The 24075-nt window shown below is 37.5% G+C and overlaps 2 protein-coding genes across 2 annotated transcripts; one reads left to right on the top strand and one right to left on the bottom strand.

Moving 5' to 3' along the window:
• Positions 1-5979: 5979 nt before the first annotated feature.
• On the top strand, positions 5980-7545 carry LOC139890191 (uncharacterized). Its single transcript, XM_071873088.1, has one exon. It carries the CDS (start codon positions 5980-5982, stop codon positions 7543-7545), a length of 1566 nt encoding a protein of 521 aa, XP_071729189.1.
• Positions 7546-19473: 11928 nt separating this feature from the next.
• LOC139893834 (delta(12) fatty acid desaturase DES8.11-like) lies at positions 19474-20607 on the bottom strand. The gene has a single exon (XM_071877022.1). The coding sequence runs from the start codon at positions 20605-20607 to the stop codon at positions 19474-19476; it is 1134 nt and encodes a 377-aa protein (XP_071733123.1).
• Positions 20608-24075: the final 3468 nt, after the last annotated feature.

Here is a 24075-nt window from a genome sequence, read left to right as displayed (position 1 = left end):
GAAACACTTTATATTATTAGAACGAGTCATTAAATAAGCCTTTATTACACGAGTTGGAAATAGGAATAGTTTAGGCAAAGCCTTAACATAGATAAGAAATTGGAAAAATAAACTAGGAAATATTAAGATTGAAGTAGTCTTCATATTTCTTCTTCTCGTCCTCAACCTTCTTCATAAATTCCTCAACTTTCCTGTTCTTCGCCTTTTGTTTCTCATAGAGGTACTCGAGGTTATCATAGAGGTTAGTAACACGGCTGTTGACTGCATTGTTGTCGTACTCCTTTAGAGCAAGCTGCTTATCAACTCGATTTCTCTCCATCTTCATCTGGAAATTAACATCCTCCTTGAGATAAGCAAGTGACCGTTTTCCCCAGCGAGTGTTACGTTCTTCCTTATACCTCAGTGTCATCAACTCCTTTATCAGTTTAGCATTCTCTTCCACCAGTTTCTTAACTTCTCGGTCTTTCTCGTCCATTCGAACCTCAAATCTTGCCACATGGCGAAGGTTTCTTTTCTATAGTCTTTCGTAAGTTCATTATCTCATACTTAGCATCATTATCACAAAAAGGAGATCGAGCTCTTTTTCTGGATGGACCAGTTTCCTCAGGACGTTTCCCCTTGTCTTCAGCTCCCGGGGTCGGGTAGTATTCGGGAGCCTTAGGTAAAGTATCCGGACCATAGTTTGGTAAGGGAGGACCACCAAGGCCAAAAGGTGGACTTTGGACCGGTCTTTCAGTGGAAGACCTTTCAGTATCTTTTTCGGTTGGCTTGAAAAGAGTCATTTTGTTCGCTTGATGAAAATTAGACATCCTAACATTAGGAAAGAGATTTCGATTAGATGAATGTTAAAGCAATGTTTTAAGATTATAAGGAAATCCTAAGTGCTTTAAGTCTAAGGCAGGAAAGGTTATAGTTTCCTAGATTACTAAGGCACCCTAGCTAGCAAGTAAGGCACACATAAAGATGCAATCATAGTTCTCTATAACAACCTGGCTCTGATACCAATCTATCACACCCCCAGTTAGGGCCTGGGTGAAATGTGACTTAATATCAAATAAACCAACATTTTATAATAAGAGAACAATACTATATGATAAACAAACTTTATTGAGTACGCAGCGAAAAATAGAATGTCGTTACAAGAATTTGAAATTACAATAAAGTAAATATTTCAAATGCAAGAATAATAAATGATTTAGTTCTTGATCCTAAGTCCAAGTAGCATCACATAAGCAGTAGGTAAGTAAACTTGATCAATCAGCACCTGAGACAAAATATGCTAAAGTGTCAACCAAAAAGGTTGAGTGAAGTTCATAGGTTTAACAAATATGTTTGACTGTTGTTTTAGACCACAAGATTTTTGTTTATAAAGTTGATCTCGCAGATTAAAAAGTTATGCCAGTTCGTGATATTTAGACTAAACGTTTAAAGTTTGTCCCAATGACAAGTTGTTCTGTCCTTGTCGGTTTAATTTCATTATTAAGTAATACAAAGACTTAGTCAAATGTATCGGGGACGTTACTCCCGATAGGCCTACCCCCAATAATTAAGAATGCATTTAACGAGCAATTAAAAATATCACTGTAGGGACTTTGTAGGACATAGCCAGGTATAGCATAGTTTAACAGTTGGTACTTGTATCTAAATTGTAAATAGTAAAAGTAGCATGTGTCTCACCCCAAAAAGTTAAATAAGTTGTGCACAATATAAAGTGGGGCTATGAAGTTCACCTTAGTAAGTAGGAGAGAGTTGTTATTCCTTAGAATAGAAGAGTTGGATGAATGTGAGCAAAAAGTCAACCTAATGACATTTAAGAGTAGTTAAATGTTTTGCCCAAGTTTAAGTTAAATATGAAAGTGTTTAAGTGTAGTTTGTTTTACTAATTTCCCCTTCTTAGTAAGTTTCCACTTTTAGTAAGTTTCCATTTTTAGTAAGTTAGTGTTGAACACTAGTGAGTTGTCCTTAATAAGTCTACCACTTATTAAGTGTGCAAGCGAGTGTATGATTACTATAGTCGGGTTTGACATTGTGCACCATACCCAAACATCTATTCCACCGTCGAGTCACCAAAATGACCAATTGTTACCGGTTGGCCAAGGATTTCTTGACCAAAATCTAAGTTTGACATTCGGAATCCACAAGCGTCCCATAGTGGTACCAAGGATCACCCTATGCCTTAAGTAGCATTGACGTTCGAGTAATCCTCACGTTATCGTGAATGACTATTGTAATCGTGGTCAAAATTTTATAATATAAGTATTATAATATAAGTAGTATATTATATGTGTTAGTAATAGCGTAAGTGTTAAGTAGTAGTATAAATGTATAAGTGTTAGTATTAGTATAAGTAGTATTAAGTAAATTATTAGTAGTATTAGGGTTTATTAGTTAAGTAGTATTAGTAGTTAGGGTTAAGTAGTAAGTAGTAGTATTAATTAATTAGGTTTAATTAATTAAAGTAGTATTAAATGATTAGGGTTTAGGAAAGTAATGATTAGGTAATGATTTTTAGGGCTATATAATTAATGTGTAGGGTTAAGTTATATTAGGGTTTTAATAAATTAGGGTTAGGTTAATTAGGGTTTAAGTATTTAATATATATATATATATATATATATATATATATATATATATATATATATATATATATATATATATGGTTTTTTTTTTTTTTTTTATAACCGTATGTATATATATATATATATATAATATTTTTTTTATATATGTATATATATGTCGCATATGTATATATATTATGTGTATATATTTTGTTTCCTTTTTAAACACTAACAAATCTCTAACAAACCTTTAACAAATCTTTAGGGTTTTTTTAAGATTTAACAAAACATTTTTTTTTTAAATCGGTATGTATATGTATATACATATGCCGATTGTATATGTATATGTATATTTTGTTACCATTTTTAAACATTATCACAATCTTGGTGAATCATTAGGGTTTTCAAGATCTAAACCTTTTTTCTTTCTTTTTTTTACCGTATATATGTATGTATATGTATATGTATATTTTTTTTACATGAAAAATATGAATATTAAGATCATGCATGAATATTATTATGAATATAAACATGAATTGAAACAAGAATTTTAAAAGATTTGGATCTAGGGTTTTTACCTTGATGAAGATTAACAAGAAAGCTATGAGAAAACTTAGTGATGAAGATCAAAGAACTTGAATAACGAAGAACACACTTGAAGATCTTGATGAACACGAAGAACATGATGAAGATCACTTGAAGATTACTTGAAGATCACTTGAAGATGGTGGTGGTGTGGTGTGTTTTCTTGGCTGAAATCCAAGAGAGGGAGAGAGAGAGAGATTTGTGATTTTTGAGAGAGGATTAATAGAATGACTTGGTACATGAAAAGCATTAGCCTAGACCTCTATTTATAGGTGAGGTTAGAAAGATCTAGAATTAGGGTTTAATTAGGAGTGCTTAGGGAACAAGTTAGGGTTTGCATGGGTGGTGATGGTGGTCGATTTTGGGAGGGCAAAAGGGTTATTTTATCCCTTTAATTTTCGGCTAGGGCATCAAGGGAGGAGTTTGGAACTTTTTTGTTTTAGTCCTTGTACTTTAGATTAGCTTAAATGATTCCAAACTTGTTTAAGATTAATTAGTTACATACATTAAGTTTTAATTTATTACATTTTGTTCATGGAAGTTAATTAGCTTATTATTTTTATCTTTTATTAACTTGTCAATTATTGCACAAAGTTAATTAATATGTTTTATAATTCTTAATACTTAACAATTATGGATTAAAGTTTAATTATTAAGTTTTAATTATATTGTTTGGGCATTTAATATTGAAAAAATATAGAATGGAAAAATGAGGGTCGTTATATATACTCTTGATCTTCAATTCGTTAAACATTCAAAAACACGACCCTATGTCAACTTACTCTTGCTACCCTTAAAAAGTTTAAAAGAAAATTTAGGCTCCACACATATTAATATAATACATTGGATACCCCTGTTGTGACCCGCCGATTCAATCTCGTCCCGCGACAAACAAAATCGACTTTACAAGCGATATCAGTTGGATTTTTGCACGCGGCCGAAGTCGGGTACCAGTCAAGGTACCGGATCTGGGTGTGTTTTCTTCTGAACCGAATGGATTGCAGGTACCGGATCTGGGTACCAGTCAGGGTAATGGATTCGGGTTTAAATGTGAGTATGTCGGCCGAATCTTAGCTACCGGATCCGGGTATGTTTTTGTGGGTACCAAATTCGTGTGGGTACCGTATACAGGTTTGTCCAGGATGTGCGTTTCTCGATCGTTCACTGTTTCGACTCTGGTTTCTTCATTGTAAATTTGTTTACTTCGATTATTGCATCATCGTCTTTGCTTTTACGATATTTTCAAAAATTAGGTCAATAAAAGTATTTATTTGAGTATTATTCAATAAAGTATTTAAAATGGGGAATATAACATGATGAAAAACATGACTTTTAGCGCGTTATTATCCCCCAACCTCGTTGGTTGAATATTATACAATGTTTCTAATACCTTGTTAGTGCATGCTTGGTTAAAATTTAATCGTAGATTACCGTGCTGGAAATGCACTCTACTTGTTTTATATGATTGCAATGTGATTAACACTCATTATGTTATTTGTTAGAAATTATATAAATGCATCGACACCCGTGAATGATACAAGTCACAGTCGAATATTGGAGCGTATAAAGTATGCAATTGTATAGGGGCCAATATCTTAAAAGGCTCAAAATATATAGCCTAACATTAAATGCTTAGGTTCATTTATTCATTAAGAATTTAAAAATTATAGAATAAGATATATATATATATATATATATATATATATATATATATATATATATATATATATATATATATATATATATATATATATATATATATATATATATTTGATTTGATATTACTTTTTCTACAATTGTTATTTTGCTTGATGCTAGTGCTTATGACCTTTTTAAGTATTAATGAACTTATGTATAAATTGTTGTGTATAAAAGGCCTACTTTTATTTTTAAACAAAGTTTATAAAATTGACAGGACGCCCTATATAAAAGTCAAACTGACAGCATAAAAAATGTAAATGTGGAACGAACGTCCATTGTTAATACACGATTGGACTGTGGGTCAATCGTGATCATGTCAGATCATTTTCGCTTTGTGGAGCCAACGTTCTAGTCAACCAATCAAACATTTGTGTCTATCGATCATTTATTATAAGGCACGGTTGTTGGAGATAATCGGTTAATGAGTGCGAATCAAAAACTCACATAGGAAAGTGAAATAAACTAATGTATTCATATAAGCATTTGGTAACCTCCATCTATCAATTAATTGATTTTTGTGTTTCAAAAAACTTAATCAGCTTGATTGTGCATTTAATACCTTATAAAGTAATTGAATTTAGAACACTTAGTTCAAGAATACTTAATTCGCTTGGTTGGTTCATGGTATTATTGTGTTGGAATCGGTTTAGAATTTGTTAATTTGTTTTATGGTTTTTTTGGGTTGTTAGGGAAGACTCGTATGGATAGTTTTTGTTTTAGATGGCTGCTTTCTAGACGCGATCTTCCATTTCCACCCGTTTCTTTTATATTTTTTGAGGGCGTTTTCCAAAAGGAAAATGACCATCGTTTTGTTAGCCGATATATAAGCCCAATTATATAAGGGTTATTCTAGATTGTTCCAAGCCTATTAGGGTTTATGTTAGATGGGCTATTTATATTGATTGTATTGTAATCATTAGTCAAGCAATAAACATTATTTCACAATCTAACATGGTATCGGCAGCTAATCATCGATCCCTAACAAAAAAACCCTAATTCGACCTGCTTGCTGCAGTCGACTAAATCACAACAACAACAACAACAACAAAAAAACCCTAGCCGATTCTACTGCCTTCTTCTCTTTTCCATGGCTCCATCCAACAAATAAGATAAAGTTTACACCATCACCTCGGTCATGCATCTCATACCAATTAAACTAGATCTTGCAAAGCTAAACTACACCAATTGGAGTGCTCTCTTCGCGAATCATTGTTCCACCTTCAACGTATCAGCCTTTCTTCAAGCTGCAACCATAAGTCATGACGATGAAGAAACACAAAAAACCGATGCTGCTGTTCTAGGGTGGATCTACCTTACGATATCCGAACCTCTCCTAGAACAGCTCCTGAACTCGCAACCTAAAACCGCCTTCGAAGCTTGGGAAATCTTGAAAAAGATCTTTCAAGACAACAAACGATCTAAAGTGGTGGAACTCACCGCCGAACTTCGTGCCCTTAATATCGGTGACCTCAATCCCGAACAATATTTTCGCAAAATCGACGTCATATCCGCCATGCTAGCCAACCTCGGGGCCACCATCAAAGACGAATACCGTGTTACTTATGCGATCCATGGTCTCAATGATCGGTTCCCTCACGCTAAACACATTATATTGCATAGCAATCCCTTCCCAAATTATGACACTGTTCGCTCCATAATCACGTTAGAACAAATGGAGTTAACCCGAAAAAACCGACCCGCTGACACCGCCGGAACACCATCTGCACCCACCGCCCTGGTCGCTCAGGCCATCAATCCACCCACCACACCACCACGCCCCACCACAAACCTGCAGGTCTGCCGTAACTTCAATCGTGGACACTGCAGGTTCGGATCTGGCTGTCGTTACCTTCATCAGCCCAGCCGAGCAAAGTCAGGCCCAGCTACTTCTCAAAATGCTTGGTCTTCCACTCCCTCACAAGCCCAGTTACTTGAAATCATTGCGGCCCAACAAAGATTGCTAGCCCAACAGCAAACGAATCAGTCCATTGTTTCACAGCCCATGGTCCCGTTTCAGTTTAAGCCTCATATACCATTGGCCCAACAGGGCAGCCCGCCAAGTTTTCCAGCCCTCAGCCCACAAGCAAATTGGGCCGGGCATGTGTTGAGTCCGGTACCGCAAGCTGCAAACGCAGCCTCTTCTTATGGTGTTTCTCCACTTGGGCCTGTGTACTACCCAGCCCATTATATGGTTCCATCGCCTGCTGCTGCTACTTATCAGCCCACACCTACTAATGGCCAAGAAACTGTACTACCACAAGCTTTTAACACCGCAACTCTCCAGGATTTCAGAAATGCCGGTTGGCACATGGACACAGGTGCTTCTGCCCACCTTTCATCTAGCCTTAATTGTTTAAATACTATATTTAATTATTTCAATTTCCCTTCGGTAGCCGTTGGTGATGGTAATTCAATTCCCGTCATCAACACCGGCCATAGCGTGTTGCCTAACGTACATCGCCCTTTATACCTCTCTAATGTCCTTGTTAACCCCAACATAGTTAAAAACCTTATTTTTGTGCGTCGTTTTGCCCGCGATAATAAAGTATCTGTTTGTTTTGATGAATTTGGTTTTTGTGTGAAGGATTACATGACCAACCGCCAGCTCCTTCGATGTGACAGCACCGGAGATCTCTACCCATTCACCAACCAGTCTTTAACACTACAACAACAAGCCTTACTTACAACCTCCACTACTTAGCATCAACGTCTTGGCCATCCTAGCGTTGAAGCTTTTCGCCGTCTTATTTCTAATAATCTTATAGCTTGTAATAAAACGAAGTCTCCCGAGTTTTGTCATGCATGCCAACTTGGCAAACACGTGAGACTTCTGTTTCATAGTTCTACTTCAACTGTTACTTCTGCTTTTGACATTATTCATTCGATTTGTGGACTTCACCTGTTTTAAGTTTAAGTGGTTTTAAATACTATATTCTATTCTTAGATCATTATTCGCATTATTTGTGGGTATTTCCACTACGTTACAAATTCGAAGAGTTTAACGTATTTGTTCAATTCCGCGCATTTGTTAAAACACAATTTAATACAGAAAAAGCCTTCCAATGTGATCGGGGGGGGGGGGGGGGGGGATTTGACAACACCGCATTACACAAGCTTTTTCAAACTAATGGCATCTATCTACGCCTCTCATGTACCCAAACCTTTCAACAAAATGGAAAATCCAAAAGAATGATTCATACCATCAATAACCTTATACGCACCCTACTTTTCCAAGCAAAACTTCCCTCGACTTACTGGACCGAAGCACTTCACATGTCCGCCTACCTCCTGAACCTTTTACCATCCTATGCCATATCCTACGAGATACCCCATACACGTCTCTACAAACAACCCCCTATCTACTTCACCCTACGCATTTTCGGATGCCTTTGTTACCCACACCTAAATACTACAAATAAGCTTGCCCCTCGCTCTGCTCCGTGCATCTTTCTCGGTTATCCCTCGAACCATCGGGGCTATCGATGCCTCGATCTTTCAACTAACAAAGTCATCCTATCACGCCATGTAACTCTTCACGAACACATTTTTCCTTACGGATCCGACTTGTCCACTTCGTCTCCCTCCACCCCACCAACCGCATATGATTTTCTAGACCTGTCACCTAATCCCCTATCTCGAAGCCTAGTCGTACACTCCTCTGCTGACTCCACATATCCGTCTCCCACCGTCAACTCACCACCGACTCCACCAACACCACCCTCACCGCCAACACAACCGTCCTCTCCTCCCGAACCACCGCACAACCCACCTAATCCTTCCAACAACACCACCTCCACTCACCCTATGGTCACTCGGCATCGCGTTGGCACCACCAAGCCTATCCTACGCCTTAACCTTCATGTCTCCACCATATCACCTATCCCCACCACCTACCCACAAGCTTTCCGTGACCCTAATTGGCAACACGCTATGACTGAAGAGTATAATGCTTTAATTAATAATAGTACTTGGACCCTTGTGCCCCGCCCATCGAATACGAACATAGTTCGCTCCATGTGGTTGTTTAAGCACAAGTTTAATGCAGATGGGACTCTTAGCAGGTATAAGGCTAGACTTGTAGCCAATGGTCACAGTCAGCAGGTTGGTATTGACTATGACGAGATTTTTAGTATGGTTGTTAAACCAGCCACCATCCGGGCCGTTCTTAGCTTGGCCTTTTCTAGACAGTGGCCTATTCACCAGCTCGACGTTAAGAATGCCTTTCTTCACGGCTATCTCACAGAGACTGTTTATATGCATCAGCCCCCAGGTTTTCGTGATCCTTCACGACCCGATCATGTTTATCTCCTGCAGAAATCCCTTTACGGATTGAAGCAGGCACCTCGCGCATGGTACCAGCATTTTGTTGGTTACGCTCAGAGTGTCGGTTTTTAGCAGAGTCGTTGTGACACCTCCTTGTTCATATACCGTCAAGGGGCCGACACCGCCTATCTACTTTTATATGTTGATGATATTGTCTTGACAGCCTCTTCCACTGCCTTTTTTCAGCGGGTCATCACATCGCTACATTGCGAGTTCTTTATGACTGATCTTGGTCCTCTTAATTATTTTTTGGGAATTTCTGTTACACGCGATTCTTCGGGGATGTTTTTATCTCAGAAGAAATATGCGACCGAGATTATTGAGCGTGCTGACATGACAGGTTGCCACCCGATGTAACAACCCAACCCGTTATCCAACCGAAAACACAATTTTTTTTATTAAACAGCCCAGTTTCAGACATATGGAGCGCCGCTCCATATAGGGGCGCGCCGCTCCAAAGTGGCCTGTCCACTTTCTTTTTATGCTCGTTCGCAAAACACGTTTCTCAACACTTTTAAATGAAACAAATTATCATAACACGTCAATATAAGTAAAACTAAGAAATTCCCACAATAAAATCAGGTTTTACCACACCGGGCCCACATCGACCCAAATTACGACAAGTGACCATTTCGACCCATTTTAGTTTAATACAAAACATAGACCGAGCATGGAGATTGGGGATACGCTACCCAATCCTAATCAAATCCAACATCACGTCTTCTAAAGCAAACTACGCAAGTCCACTAGTCCCCACACTTACCCGAGCCATCTTCCACGCAAATCTATAAAAATGTAAACAACGAGAGGGTAATCAAAGCTTAGTGAGTGCAACAATTATACATACACATATATAACCCATCTATTTGCAATCACACCCACCAAATACCTCGTACTAAAATATAACTCAATTAGCATACCATCATACTCATAATGCTAATAACTCGTACACTATCACAACACCACATTAGCATATACTCAACACAATATATATATATATATATATATATATATATATATATATATATATATATATATATATATATATATATATATAGCATGCTAAACAATATCCAACAACATAATATGGTAAACCATAACGCTATGGTGCTACCGGCTAGTGGTTCACACCATGCGTATTTGAGTCTCACTCTTTTATAGTGCTACCGGCTCGTGGTTCACACTTCATTTTATAGTGCTACCGGCTCGTGGTTCACACTTGATGCTACTACCGGCTCGTGGTTCACATCTCATTTTATAGTGCTACCGGCTCGTGGTTCACACTTTATTTTATAGTGCAACCGGCTCGTGGTTCACAATTGCTACTCGTCACATACATGCTATGGCACTACCGGCTCGTGGTTCATACCATAATATTCACAAATAAATACGCCATATACACGTACGCATAATTATTCCACTCACCTTGGAATACCCGCACAAGTCATGTACAACATGATCTCCGTCCTCAAATCCGAGCAAGTAATCACCTATATTACACATAGGCACAATATACACATAAATAGTCATTCTCCAAAAGAGAACTCGTCACAAACATCCCTTAGCCGAGGGATCACACCTTGCTCGCCAAAACCCGCCCATTTAATCACCTAATGGACACAAACCAATTACCACTTCGGGTGGTAATTCAAACCAACACAACAAAGTACAATTTAACCCAAATCATACTTTACACCAATTAGACCAAACCTAGGTCTTAAAACTAAATTACTACTTAGGTAGTAACCATTTCAAACGCCAATTACACCAAAACCCCAACACGTGCAATATTGACCCATATTGCTTTTGACCACGTTTGACTTATGTTAAAATATCATTTTAACCCAAAATTACTCCTCGCGAGTAATTACATCCAAAAACATCATTTAACACTTAACAAAAGCGTTTAACATCCATTTAATCCAAATTAGTGTCATCATCAATTTTGACCCAATTCAAATTACCCATTTTGACCAAAGTCATAAAAATGCCCCATAATCACTAACGACTAGTGATTATATTTTCAAAACACCAATTAACAACTAAATCAAGTATTTACATACTTGATTCACCAAAACTTGACTCAAAACCCATTTTGACACCAAATCAAGTCAACACCCATTTGACTAGCAAACTTGTTCCTAAGAACACCAAAATCACTAACAAAGTCACAACCTAGTGATTTAACACCCAAACCATGACAAATACTTCCAAATTCGTTATTAAACCCTAAACCCTCAATAACCGGGTTTACTTACACAATACATACAACAAAACCCCCAATTTCATGAGAAATGGGGTTTATAACCCTAACTAGCTCAAACCCCAAACATGAACAAGAATCATAAACAAAGAAATTCGGAGTTAGAACTTACCAACACTACCCCAACGTAGCTGTGAACGAGGTGAACAACTTTAACTCTTGAGACCCGGCCCGAATCACTCTTCTTCTTCCCCAAACCTCCAATTCCCTCTCTAGAACCACTCACTCTCTCTAGGGTTTGATGTGTGTGAGAGTGAAGAAAAGAGGAGGAAATGAGTTAGGATAAGGTTTTGGATCAGTTTTGAGGTCCCCAAACCGTCCATATGCGAAAGGACCATAATACCTCTCATTTAAACTCTTTAAAAATGCTGAAAAATGCATCAGACGCAATCGGAGCGCTGCTCTAAAGGGTGGAGCGCCGCTCAACCTTACAGGTACTGGTAGCCGAGAAAATACAGTTTTCAGTAACTTGTTTTGGCCATAACTTTTTGACCGTAGCTCTGTTTTCGATGAATCAAATATCGTTGGAAACGTAATAAAATATTATTTCCAATGGTAAGGCTTTGAAACATCAACTCAAACTTTATTTGGGGTCGAAAAGGTACGTACACACCTTGTAAATCCAAACAACGTCCAGTTTTCTTCGACGTTTGAACAAGCAACACGCACATGCTTGGTACGCTTCTTACACGCATCGTACAATCATCTTTATACCATTATACAACCCTACGTTCAACCCTTGTACACTATATATATACAACATATATACATACTCGATACATATATATACATTCTTTATATATATATATATATATATATATATATATATATATATATATATATATATATATATATATATATATATTCGTTGTACGTAGTGAGTGTTCTTCATATATACATCGTACGAATAAACGGGTCTTACAACTCTCCCCCACTTATTTTGATCACGTCCTCGTGATCCTAGTCACTTAACCAAATTCGAACCCACACTCTATAGTCCTCCGACACACTTCCAAACTCGATGTCCGCAACAATTCCAATAACATTTTTCATTAATCTGAAGTTTTCACCACACGCTAATAATCACTAGCGTGCATTACCGCAACAAGCGATATTTCACGCGCTCAACGTTCAAACTGCCCACTTAGGAAATACAGAAAACTCCATATATTCCTTCAAGTTCTCTTGGCTACAACTCGCAACAAGCTACATTCCTTCAACGAAGAAATCTCGGTATCACCAACTAATCACACTAGGGGCACAAACTTCCCATAAATTAATCCGCACACGACCATCAGTCTCTGAATTAATCCAGGACGACAATAATACACCTCGCGCCAAACAACTCACTAATACTAAACACAGGGTTTCTCCTCCAAACCCTACAACACAACCACACAAGACAGCCCCCTTGTACTAGCATGGAAACTATTCGCGTACTAGAATCCCGTCAACAGTGAATTATCATCACAACAAATTCACAATTTGCCACACGACCCACAAAATATTCACCAACGCCGGGTGAGTCCTCCTACTTAGATCGTCCTTTAAGGATGGCCTCGACATTTCAATGCAACCAACGGGTCACATCACTAGGGCAAACACCCTCATAAACAAACAACATCCGCACGTCTCTATGTGAGATAAACAAACAACATCCGCACGTCTCTATGTGAGACAATCGTAATCGGCGCTCCGCGCCTCACAATCGTCCATAAAATGGAATAATCCACTGACGATTTCACGATCACGTTTCCTGAAAGGGAAAATATAGTATCCATACCGAAATCGAACTCGTACCTACTCAACAGTACTATTCGGGTTTCGCACCAACCCAATTTTACCTCACGAGAGCACCCGAACGACAGTGTCATTCTCTTACTCTGGAATCTTAAACTTCATATTTGGTCTCATACCGCACATTGGTACTACACGACCACTTTACATAAGAAGACTTACACTCCCTTCGATCCCACCATCACAATCTTCACGCATAACATTCCGGAATTGTAACTCACCATCGTAAAGCACGATCTCGATTCGACATTAGCAACCCGTCGCTCTTCCTCGTTAGGAACTCCAAATACCTATTGAGGCTTAGCACAGTACGCTCCGACATTTCACTATACATAACACCACTAGAGTTTTCCTCGGACGGCAGTAAAAACTCCCCCACTTAGGATTTATCTCCCCATCCTCACCGCCAAGATGATAACATCCCGCGGAATTGTAATTCCACGTCACACCTGACCATTCTCACCGTTGGTCATAAACATCAAATCACCGCAAATTCACTTTAGGCTCTTAGAGCCGACATATATAATAGATGCCGTACACGCGATGACATCGCACCTTCACACCACAAATCAGAATTAATAGCCCATCATCGTTCGCAAAGCGAACTCCACCAAAGTCCTACATACGCCTCTAAGCCTATGCATATGCGACTCTGCTTAATCAGTCGTACTTCTCATTCGAGATCGCCCGACCTTCTACACAACGAACCTTTATCAACAATTTCTCACTCTCATGGAGAAGAGTGACCAAATCCGACACCATAATTGTGTCTACCACAACATCAATACTTTATCATAACCTTTGGCTTAACTGACCATTAAGTCCATCACCGGCTCACCGGTCATCTTTACTCGTCTAACACTTAAGAGCAACAATATTCGCTCATCCGCCACTTCATAAGAAGTATTTACTGCAATGCTCTTAAACTTCGACTTTCGCAACCGTCGAATTACTATCACCCGTCCATCACTATTTAAAATCTTCGATGCTTCCAAGGGTATCTCATAGGCACCCTAAGCACAAAGTGATCACACCATCACCGAAGTTGAACATTAGACGAGCAGGTATAAGAAGGCACCTGACGCCGTGTCATGCAGACTCCCACCACAATCAACCGAATTTTAGAAACTCGATCTTTAGGTTCCATACACCCGATGTCACCCATCTCTCTATAATAATCACCCGTAGTCATACCTACCCGACATACCTTACGGTTTATCGTCTTATTGAAAGTTTCTAGCAATCACACGCTACCCGCAATTTCCACAAGGCCCAAACGATATAGCCTCGCGAACCCTTCGTCTAACACTAAAGAGATGATTGGAAACACCAAGTCTTACACTCTTCCGCACATCGGTACAACCACATCATCAAGGGGTATTCCGTTAGGAATGTTACCCTATAACCCACAACACGCTAACACACTACGCAATCACTGTCATACGGGTCCCACTCCCATGAGTTTAACGATCCAAAGACTCCCCGATTCCGCCAATTCCAAGGCGACTCACAACAAGAATCCTAACACGATTCTCTAACCACACACTCTACCGAGTGTAACTCAAAACTACAATCATTAGACTTATTGCATTCCATTACGGAATTCAAGTCTTCGCCGCACACAAGCACACGTAAATCGGTCATCCTAGTTATGATGGGTAACTAAAACCAATAACAATCTCAACAGTGCACCCACTACTTAGGGTGACTAAGCACGCACCAAACTCGTGAGTTTCTCACTCACCTTAGCTAACCGAATCCACCGTAACACTTCCCGACTCGTAAAGAACTCGATGTGACAACAAGCACATCACTCGAGACCACTATATCCTAGGAGCCATTAAAATATTCCTCATTCATCCCGAATCTACCCCAACCAAGCCACGTTTACTCCGCTCGGTACCCGTCATGTCATGCTTGGTGTCAAGATACACTTTCGTAATAATGGTGATCAATCACTATTACAAATGCGTACCTTACCATTTCCACATGGTCATGCAAAGTACTTTACCCGGACTGACGCAACATTCACATAAAATAACACGCGATAACTCCTAGTACCCGAATGACCCAAGTCCCTACCGTGAACTTGATCACTCAAACCGTCAAACATGCGAATCTCTCCAATAGATTCGTCCCTAGGACACCGCACCAAAAGATACCTGTATATATATACACCAATATACAATATAATAATAAACGTACAAATGTACACCACAACAACAAGTCAACCTACAACATAGGTAACTATCACTAAAACAACGTTCAAGTTCGCCTACTTACATTAGGCACTAGCAATCTAAGGCACTAATTTACACACGTAATAAGGCCCCACAAAATCCCACATTGGACAAACACAAGTCCTAGTTAGTCACCTACTCTAAGGCACTAACAATTCTCAATCTGACCCATATTCCTACAAGTCCCGCAAATAATGCATAACCACCAATAAGTCTAAGACTAGGCACCTATACCAAGGTCACCTAATTCCCTTAGACCATGCTCTGATACCACTTGTAACAACCCAACCCGTTATCCAACCGAAAACACAATTTTTTTTTATTAAACAGCCCAGTTTCAAACATATGGAGCGCCGCTCCATATAGGGCCGCGCCGCTCCAAAGTGGCCTGTCCACTTTCTTTTTATGCTAGTTCGTAAAACACGTTTCTCAACACTTTTAAATGAAACAAATTATCATAACACGTCAATATAAGTAAAACTAAGAATTTCCCACGATAAAATCGGGTTTTACCACACCGGGCCCACATCGACTCAAATTACGACAAGTGACCATTTTGACCCATTTTAGTTTAATACAAAACATAGACCGAGCATGGCGATTGGGGATAAGCTACCCAATCCTAATCAAATCCAACATCACGTCTTCTAAAGCAAACTACGCAAGTCCACTAGTCCTCACACTTACCCGAGCCATCTTCCACGCAAATCTATAAAAATGCAAACAACGAGAGGGTAAGCAAAGCTTAGTGAGTGCAACAATTATACATACACATATATAACCCATCTATTTGCAATCACACCCACCAAATACCTCGTACGAAAATATAACTCAATTAGCATACCATCATACTCATAATGCTAATAACTCGTACACTATCACAACACCACATTAGCATATACTCAACACAATATATATATATATATATATATATATATATATATATATATATATATATATATATATATATATATATATATATATATATATATATATATATATATATATATATATATATATATATATATCATGCTAAACAATATCCAACAACATAATATGGTTAACCATAACGCTATGGTGCTACCGGCTCGTGGTTCACACCATGCGCATTTGAGTCTCACTCTTTTATAGTGCTACCGGCTCGTGGTTCACACTTCATTTTATAGTGCTACCGGCTCGTGGTTCACACTTGATGCTACCTGCTCGTGGTTCACATCTCATTTTATAGTGCTACCGGCTCGTGGTTCACACTTGATGCTACCGGCTCGTGGTTCACATCTCATTTTATAGTGCTACCGGCTCGTGGTTCACACTTTATTTTATAATGCTACCGGCTCGTGGTTCACACTTGCTACTCGTCACATACATGCTATGGCACTACCGGCTCGTGGTTCATACCATAACATTCACAAATAAATACGCCATATACACGTACGCATAATTATTCCACTTACCTTGGAATGCCCGCACAAGTCATGTACAACATGATCTCCGTCCTCAAATCCGAGCAAGTAATCACCTATATTACACATAGGCACAATATACACATAAATAGTCATTCTCTAAAAGAGAACTCGACACAAACATCCCTTAGCCGAGGGATCACACCTTGCTCGCCAAAACCCGCCCATTTAATCACCTAATGGACACAAACCAATTACCACTTCGGGTGGTAATTCAAACCAACACAACAAAGTACAATTTAACCCACATCATACTTTACACCAATTAGACCAAACCTAGGTCTTAAAACTAAATTACTACTTAGGTAGTAACCATTTCAAATGCCAATTACACCAAAACCCCAACACGTGCAATATTGACCCATATTGCTTTTGACCACGTTTGACTTATGTTAAAATATCATTTTAACCCAAAATTACTCCTCGCGAGTAATTACATCCAAAAACATCATTTAACACTTAACAAAAGCGTTTAACATCCATTTAATCCAAATTAGTGTCATCATCAATTTTGACCCAATTCAAATTACCCATTTTGACCAAAGTTTTAAAAACGCCCCATAATCACTAACGACTAGTGATTATATTTCCAAAACACTAATTAACAACTAAATCAAGTATTTACATACTTGATTCACCAAAACTTGACTCAAAACCCATTTTGACACCAAATCAAGTCAACACCCATTTGACTAGCAAACTTGTTCCTAAGAACACCAAAATCACTAACAAACTCACAACCTAGTGATTTAACACCCAAACCATGACAAATACTTCTAAATTCGTCATTAAACCCTAAACCCTCAATAACCTGGTTTACTTACACAATACATACAACAAAATCCCCAATTTCATGAGAAATGGGGTTTATAACCCTAACTAGCTCAAACCCCAAACATGAACAAGAATCATAAACAAAGAAATTCGGAGTTAGAACTTACCAACACTACCCCAACGTAGCCGTGAACGAGGTGAACAACTTTAACTCTTGAGACCCGGCCCGAATCACTCTTCTTCTTCCCCAAACCTCCAATTCCCTCTCTAGAACCACTCACTCTCTCTCTAGGGTTTGATGTGTGTGAGAGTGAAGAAAAGAGGAGGAAATGAGTTAGGATAAAGTTTTGGATCAGTTTTGAGGTCCCCAAACCGTCCATATGCGAAAGGACCATAATACCCCTCATTTAAACTCTTTAAAAATGATGAAAAATGCACCAGACGCAATCGGAGCGCCGCTCTAAAGGGTGGAGCGCCGCTCAACCTTACAGGTACTGGTAACCGAGAAAAAACAGTTTCCAGTAACTTGTTTTGGCCATAACTTTTTGACCGTAGCTCCATTTTCGATGAATCAAATACCGTTGGAAACGTAATAAGATATTCTTTCCAATGGTAAGGCTTTGAAACATCAACTCAAACTTTATTTGAGGTCGAAAAGGTACGTACACACCTTGTAACTCCAAACAACGTCCAGTTTTCTTCGACGTTCGAACAAGCAACACGCACATGCTTGGTACACTTCTTACACGCATCGTACAATCATCTTTATACCATTATACAACCCTACGTTCAACCCTTGTACACTATATATATATATATATATATATATATATATATATATATATATATATATATATATATATATATATATATATATATATAATATATATATATATACACAACATATATACATACTCGATACATATATATACATTCTTTACACATATATATATATATATATATATATATATATATATATATATATATATATATATATATATATATATATATATATATATATATATATATATATATATATATATATATATATATATATATATATATATATATATATATATATATATATTCGTTGTACGTCGTGAGTGTTCTTCATATATACATCGTACGAATAAACGGGTCTTACACCCGAGCCGCACGCCTGTTGAGACCACCTCCAAACTGGGCACATCAGGTCCTCCGGTAGCTAATCCGACTCTATACCGTTAGCCGATATATTTTTTAAAGCCCAATTATATAAGGGTTATTCTAGATTGTTCCAAGCCCATTAAGGTTTATGTTAGATGGGCTATTTATATTGATTGTATTGTAATCATTTGTCAAGCAATAAACATTATTTCACAATCCAACATGTTTCTATAAGATTTTTAGTTTTTTTTCCAACAAAAAAAAAAAAAAAAAAAATTTAAATTTACAACAATATCTAATTAATATCCAGTTACATATGAATATATGATCAATTGGATTGAATAGCTTGTTAGTCCCATGTCCCTTGTTGAACCATGTTGCTCCCTTTTTATTCAAAACACAGGATTTCATCAAATTGGACCTTATAATCTTTGTTATTTATTTTATAAAAAGAAGATAAGATATAACACGAAATACAAGAAATTTTCATTAACATACATTCTTACATGCTGTTACAAAGGTATACATAATTTAAAAAAAAAAAAAAAAGTAGTACAATTCTTGGAACACTTATTGTAAACTCATGGATTATATTATATAAATTAAAGCATAACTTATGGAGTCTACTTTCGGAACCAGTACACACCACTCTGTTCTGCACCTTCATCAGGTTCTACATAAATGCAGTCCCTTGTTTCTCTCCAAAAAGCCTTTAAAATCGGGGTATCATCGTATTTATAGTAATCGCCAAGAATGGGCTTGACAGCCTTAGTTGCCTCAACAGTATGATAATGAGGGATATGTGATATCAAATGATGCACCACATGAGCATTAGTTACATCATGAAATATATGGTTAAAGATTCCATAATCTCTATCCACAGTTGATAAAGCACCTCTAATCCAATCCCACTCCCTTTTATCAAAATGTGCTAGAGAAGGATGACTATGATGCAAAAATGTGAAAAATATGAAATGGGCGTTCATAACCAATAACGGCGCGCCGTAGATGCAAAACAACCATGTTGCACTTGTGGCCATTGCGATCTTGTAGAGCGTGTAGTACGCAACGAGTATTCCAGCGTCAGAGAGCCAAATTTGTAGGCGCTCGCTATCATTAAATATCGGACTTTGAGGGTAGAAATGGCTTGCAAACCCTTCGTACGGTCTACCGTGAAGGTTGAAGGTAAAGTACAAAGGAAAGCTAAGAAGCAACCGAACACAAGTCATGAACATGTTCCCGAGTGGGTTGTTTAGAATTTCGGAATAGAATGTGTCCGCTTTCCTTTTAGGGATCCATACCTCGTCGTACTCCATTGAGTTAGTGTGAGCGTGGTGGCTACGGTGACTATATTTGAACGAAAAATATGGAGTGAGGAAAGATGAGTGAACGAAAAAGCCGATTGTGTCATCAAGCCATTGGTAGTCACTAAAGCTATGGTGACCTAGATCGTGACCTATGCTCCATATGCCCATAAAACTACTACCTTGGACGAACCAATAAATCGGCCAAGCTACATAGTTGAGTGGTTTAGGTAGTAGAGGAATGTAATTTGATGCAATGTAGTACCAAGTAAAGCATATGGCTATGTCGCCAAAAAGGTAGTAAAGAGAACGTAAGAGATCGCGCTTGTAGCAATGTAACGGTATTGCTTTCTTGAGATCACTAATCTCGAACGGAGTTTTCTTAACGGGAACACGTTCGAGGACATTTTTAGCACCAGGAGTTGTATCATTCATCCGACCACCTGCTCCCATGTTAACTGCTTTGAACAAAGGATCCTGAAAAGGTAAACATAAAAATGTATGGTTAGTGTTTGTTCATAAAGTCATCTTAAGCATAAGATGTATGGATTGGATCTTAGAGAATAGAAAGATACCTCAAAGAGAAACTATGGTGTTTGATATTAGTTTGATATCTAAATAAGTGAAGCCTCTGCATTTTATACTAGGTGCTTGGGTGCTTAAGTATTGTTAAGTTTTTAGTTTCTTATTGTCACATTATATTAATATTGGTCTATTTGGTTGTGCTGTATAACATTTTTTAGAGTGTTTGCGCAATCAAGGTACAGTACTAGTTAACTACCTATGTTTTGGAAGTATATGAGCAATAGTTTATTTTACTACAGCTTTGATCTTGTTTTGGATTTATATATGCATGATCAATGATCAATCTCCCGAGGTATTTTGATTAACAAAATATATAGCTTCTGGTTATATTATAGTATTATTTAATTAATAGTGATAATGAAATCATATCATAATGATATAATAATAATAATAATAATAATAATAATAATAATAATAATAATAATAATAATAATAATAATAATAATAATAATAATAATAATAATAATAATAATAATAATAATAATAATAATAATAATAATAATAATAATAATAAGAAAAATAAATATTACTCAGTAATAAATATGTTTATATTTTAAGTTTTGTCCTGTCGATCAATCGAAATTAAAGGTAGTTGAAAATCGTAATATATTTTGTCGTTAGGTTTTCTGGATCCAAAAACTGGATCGGCAGTTCACCTTCTACGACTTCGGCATATTTATGGTCAACCATTTAAATTCATTTGTAAAGGGCACATGGATCCTATTTTATTAGTTTGGGCGTAGCACGTTAAAAATGATTTACTAGTAGTGATTCTAACGGTTCAGTGTAGGGGTGAACATTAGTACCCGAATTCCCGATACGCTATTCGTACCGTACCAGTACCGTACCGAACCGGTACTGTACGGTTATAATCGGTGCGGTATTCGGTACTTAAATATTTAAAAATTTTAAATGCGGTACTTTCGGTACGGTACCGGTATTTTCCCGTTTAGTATCCGGTACCATATTACAAATATAAGTTATTCATTCATGATTTACATATTTTGGTTGCGTCTTAAGTTCGTTGATAGTTTACATTTTCATTGATGACTTTTTTTTTTAATTACATCATCAAAATCTATTCACTGTAATATGCAATTAATTGGGGTTATAACATATAACTTGTGGTTGTTTGAAGTTTAAGGGTTTGAAATTTCACAAATTGTAAACATACCAACAGTTCACGAGCTTATCAACATATGTGGTTACTTCCATTTTTGCAATATAATCAATTGAATGTACCCTTCGACTTATCAACATAATCACTAAGACAATTATATTTCAAGTGAACCATCCAGGCATAGCTTGGATGGCCACCAATACTTTCAATGAAGGTGAGGTCACGGGTTCGATTCCCTTTAAGGCACTTCAAACGCTTGGGGCGAACTTAAGAGACCAATAGCCTGAGGATGCTTTACCTGGTAGCGGTGGAGGGTTGGCTTGCCGTTTACCCGGGGTTTACTCGCTGCGGGGAGGCCAAGGTGCCCGTTCGTAGTAGGGGTTCCTCGTAAAAAAAAATATATATATATATATTTCAAGTGGTTTTTTACTTCTATTTTGCCACCAGAAGATATACCTTCGTGGTTATAAACAAACAAGGATGAAGATACACAAGAAAATTTTGCATCATATTGTTCTTTACTTTCTTTGATATAGGAACAACACTGTACGTGTATCAAAAAAAATTGGTGACAAATTTAATTTGGTACCATATAGGTATAGCACCTATTTTTACCATACCGGTACCGGAACCGTACCGGTACCGAACCGATAATAACGGTACGTTATTCGGTACTCAGTTTTGGAGGAAAAAGTTAGCGGTACCAACCGATTCGGTATGGTTCGATACCGGTACAGTACCATGCTTATCCCTAGTTCAGTGATCTAACATTTTAATTCAGTGTTCTGGAGAGTAAAAGTATTTTGTTTTATTTAATATTAATACTTTATCTTATTATTTTATTTAATTTATAATTTGATTGATTACTTACATAAAAAATTACATCGAAAATTAAATAAAACTTGCATTAATATTTAAAACTACAAATCATTAACAAACAATTTAAAATTTTAACCACCCACACGTTCATCTCCTACACAGTTGGTGGCCTGCCTCCTTCAGGGGAGGTCAGGAGTTCTACCCTCGTTGGCTACATATTAACCCACAATTTCATCTCTGCCATGAAATTCCACCCATGGCACCTTTTCCACATCGCGTTGGGGGGTAAAGGGGAGGAGAGTTTTACCGTCCATGCCCGGCCCGTATGGAATTGGTGCGGGTTTCGTCCTGGGCACGCAGTTGGGGGCGGGTATAACTGTGTAGGAGATAAACGCGTGAGTGGTTAAGTCCTCATGGGTGATCCTAACAGCTGCAAAAAAAACAATCATTGAGTTTCACGAATCGACCAAAGAAGTCCAACCAAATCAAATCGAATCCTCTAGTGCACGTTTCTATCACGAAGTTCATTTGTAATTTATTTATACGTTTCACATATCTCAATCCACGTACTTTACATATTTTCATACATGTACATAATATGCTTCATTTTCAGCTATGTTACAATTGTTGTTTTCAATAATTATGTTATTCTGCTTAAACACTATATTTAGATAGCGTACATTGACGCTTCAAAGACCTTGACAAAATACTTTTTTCCAAGAAAAATACGATATTCAGAGGTGGACATGCAAGTATGTTTAAGACACCCATGTAGCATAACTTGCTAACCTTTAGAACCTAGGCTCGAGAAGCGTGTGTAAGACCCTACAAGGATTTATCTACAATAGGCACACACAATCAAGAAGCTCGGAATCTTGAAAACCTTATGGTTGATGTATATAGACTATCTCAGATAGTTGGTTAATAGATGGTTATTAGTCGAAGACTCAATTTTTTTGTATGTATTACAAGAAGACCTGAGAAGTTGTTATTAAATTTCTCTCATACCAATATTAAATATTTAACAGACAAAAAACATACAGTTTAAGAAATCTTATCATTACAATGTACTTTTTCTTTACTTTACATTTTTACTTCTTACATTTTTTCTTTTATTTTTAAGTCTTATATGCAAAAGTGAAGGGTATAAAGGAAAGGGCTATTAATCAAAATGTCCAATTTCTCAGTGAACTATAAGGACTCGCCCACAAAAAGTTTTTTTTTTTTTTGTCAAAACGCCATCACAAGTCGCAAACCCACTTGCGACTATATGATTCGTGATTTTTTCGAGGAATTTGAAGTCCCGATCTGAGACTAACAGGCATGATCGAGACAACTCATGTCGCACAATCGCACTGTCAATATGCGACTTGCGACTTTCTGCGTTTTGTGGATCG

This window comes from Rutidosis leptorrhynchoides, chromosome 2 (genome assembly GCF_046630445.1).
Source record: "Rutidosis leptorrhynchoides isolate AG116_Rl617_1_P2 chromosome 2, CSIRO_AGI_Rlap_v1, whole genome shotgun sequence".
Taxonomy (NCBI): Eukaryota; Viridiplantae; Streptophyta; class Magnoliopsida; order Asterales; family Asteraceae; genus Rutidosis; species Rutidosis leptorrhynchoides.
Note: the sequence above shows the minus strand (reverse complement) of the source record. Positions and strands in the feature narration are given on the sequence as shown.

Excerpts from the sequence above, each read along its gene's own strand:
- LOC139890191 (XM_071873088.1), top strand. The coding sequence starts at position 5,980 with ATGCATCTCATACCAATTAAACTAGATCTTGCAAAGCTAAACTACACC.
- LOC139893834 (XM_071877022.1), bottom strand. The coding sequence starts at position 20,607 with ATGGGAGCAGGTGGTCGGATGAATGATACAACTCCTGGTGCTAAAAAT.